The 2,546-nt window shown below is 47.3% G+C and overlaps 1 protein-coding gene across 3 annotated transcripts in view; it reads right to left on the reverse strand.

Moving 5' to 3' along the window:
• Ccdc63 (coiled-coil domain containing 63) overlaps positions 1-2,546 on the reverse strand; it is a 30,644-nt gene that overhangs the window by 9,411 nt on the left and 18,687 nt on the right. For all 3 annotated transcript variants that reach the window (XM_021187011.1, XM_021187012.1, XM_021187013.1), the window contains one exon: positions 1,211-1,431. In XM_021187011.1, coding sequence (XP_021042670.1) covers positions 1,211-1,431 — 221 coding nt within the window. The remainder of the gene's footprint in view (positions 1-1,210; positions 1,432-2,546) is intronic.

A 2,546-nucleotide genomic window follows, 5' to 3' on the forward strand; every position in this document is an offset into this window, starting at 1 on the left:
AACTGAAGCTCCTTTCTCTGTGATAATTCCAGCCTGTGTCAAGTTGACACACAAAACCAGACAGTACAATATGTAATATATAATCTATAATCTATATAATATATAATAAATATGATATATGTCACATAATATATGTAATGTATTTTATATATAGTATATGTGATATATTATATAACTTAATAATTGTTACTTATAATAATTAATATATTATATATAATTTTTTGAGATTTACTTATTTCATGTATGTGAGTACACTGTTGCTGTCTTCAGATGCACCAAAAGAGGGCACCAGATCCCCATTACACATGGTTGTGAGCCACCATGTGGTTGCTAGGACTTGAACTCAGGACCTATGGAAGATCAGTCAGTGCTCTTAACCGCTGAGCCATCTCTCCAGCCCAATGACATACATTTGTAACCCCAGTATGTCTCCCAAGCAGAGACAGGAGGGTCCCTAGGGGCTCACAGCCTAGATGGCATAATCCAATTAATGGTTGTGCTCAAAACCCCATTGACAGATGTTGTGTCAGAGGCCAAGGGGGAGGAACTGGGGTGACAGCTCAGAGGTTAAGAGCACTGGCTGTGCCGGGTGTGGTGGCTCACACCTTTAATCCCAGCACTTTGGAGGCAGAGGCAGGTGGATTTCTGAGTTTGAGGCCAGCCTTGTCTATGGTAAGTTCTAGGACAGCCAGGGCTACACAGAGAAACCCTGTCTTGAAAAACCAAAAGAAAAAAAAAAAGAAAGAAAGAAAAAGAAAAACCAAAAGAACAAAAAAGAGCACTGACTGCTTTTGCAGAGGACCCTGGCTTGATTCCCAGAATCCACAGGGAAGCTCACACCATCTGTAATTCCAGATTGGGGGGAATCTGGTGCCCTCTTCTGGTCTGTGTGGGCACTGCATGCACATGATGCACAGACACACGTGCAGGCAAAGCATCCATATACATAAAACTACTTTTAAAAGTGTCTTCCTGGGCCGGGCGGTGGTTGGCACACGCCTTTAATCCCAGCACTTGGGAGGCAGAGGCAGGCAGATTTCTGAGTTCGCGGCCAGCCTGGTCTACAGAGTGCCTTCCTAGCTCATAGTCCATAGTTGATGAAACCCGCCGTGGTGACCACTGTCTGCAGCACAGATGGAGGTATCAGAAGACCACCCTGGGGAAGGCTATTTTGGAGGCCTGGGCCTCTCAGGCTTTGCAAACCACACACCTGGATCCGCTGGGTCTTCTTGTGCATGGTCTCCATGTCATTGTTGAGCTCGGTGACATAAGTGAAGCGAGCAAAATTCTTCTCCTCCTTGGCCAGGAAATCCTCCGTGAGCTGGTTCAGGTCCCCGTTCTCCGCCAGCTTCAGCAGCCGCAGGTGCGCCACCTCGTAGCTCGCGAAACTCTCGCCCTTCCTCTTCTTCCCAAGCTTCTTGGATTTGACAGCTGGATGGGAGAGAGAGAGAGGCCGCAGAAGGTAAGGAAAGAGGCGCGGTCTCCCCGTCGTCCATACTGTCTCAGGGAGGAAGTGAGAGCTAGCCAGGACACGGGAGGATCCATATCAGAAATCGCTGAGGGGCTGGGAAAGGAAAGCGGCGGAAGAAGATCTCGACGCGCAGACATGAGGACCAGAGTTCGAGCCCCAGGCCAGGTAAGAAGCTGAGCGAAGGTAGAGATGGCGCCCCTGCAACCCAGTCTGGGAGGCGGAGACACTTAAATCCCTGGAGTTCAGCAGCCGGCCAGCAGAGCTGAACCAGTGCTGTCCAGTGCGAGAGACGCTGGCTCAAAACACCGAGGCGTGGCTGGCGAGATGGCTCGGTAGTTACGAGCACCTCCTTCCCTAGAGGATCCAAGTTCACGGCCAGGCCTGACTGGTGGTTCACAATTGCTTTTGACTCCATTCTAAGAGATCTGACAACCTCTTCTGGTCTCAGCCAGCACCCTCACACACGTGGTATACACTTACAGACATATACACTACACGCAAAAATAAATAGGGACTGAAGAGATGGTTCTGCTGTTAAGAGCATTTGACGGCTCTTCCAGAGGTCCTGAGTTCAATTCCCAGCAACCACATGGTGGCTCACAAACATCTGGAATGGGATGCCTTCTTGTGGTACATCTGAGGACAGCTACAGTGTACTCATATACATAAAATAAATAAATAAATCTTTAAAAGAAAAATAAATAAGTGGATAGGGGTTTTGTTGGTGGTGGTTGGTTGGTTAGTTTGGGTTTTTTTTTCTAGACAGGATTTCTCTGTGTAGCCTTGGCTGTCTTGGAACTCAATGTAAAGAGCAGGCTGGCCTTGAACTTAGAGATCTGCCCACCTCTGCCTCCCAAGTGCTGAGTGAGAGTGAGTTCCAGGCTACACAGAGAAACCCTGTCTCGAAAGAAAAAAAAAAAAAAAAAAAGAGTTGCTTTGGTCATGTTGTCTGTTTACAGCAGTAAAACCTTAACTAAGACAAAGACCTAACACGAAGAAGAAGAAGAAGAAGAAGAAGAAGAAGAAGAAGAAGAAGAAGAAGAAGAAGAAGAAGAAGAAGGAGGAGGAGGAGGAG

This window comes from Mus pahari, chromosome 23 (assembly GCF_900095145.1).
Source record: "Mus pahari chromosome 23, PAHARI_EIJ_v1.1, whole genome shotgun sequence".
Taxonomy (NCBI): domain Eukaryota; kingdom Metazoa; phylum Chordata; class Mammalia; order Rodentia; family Muridae; genus Mus; species Mus pahari.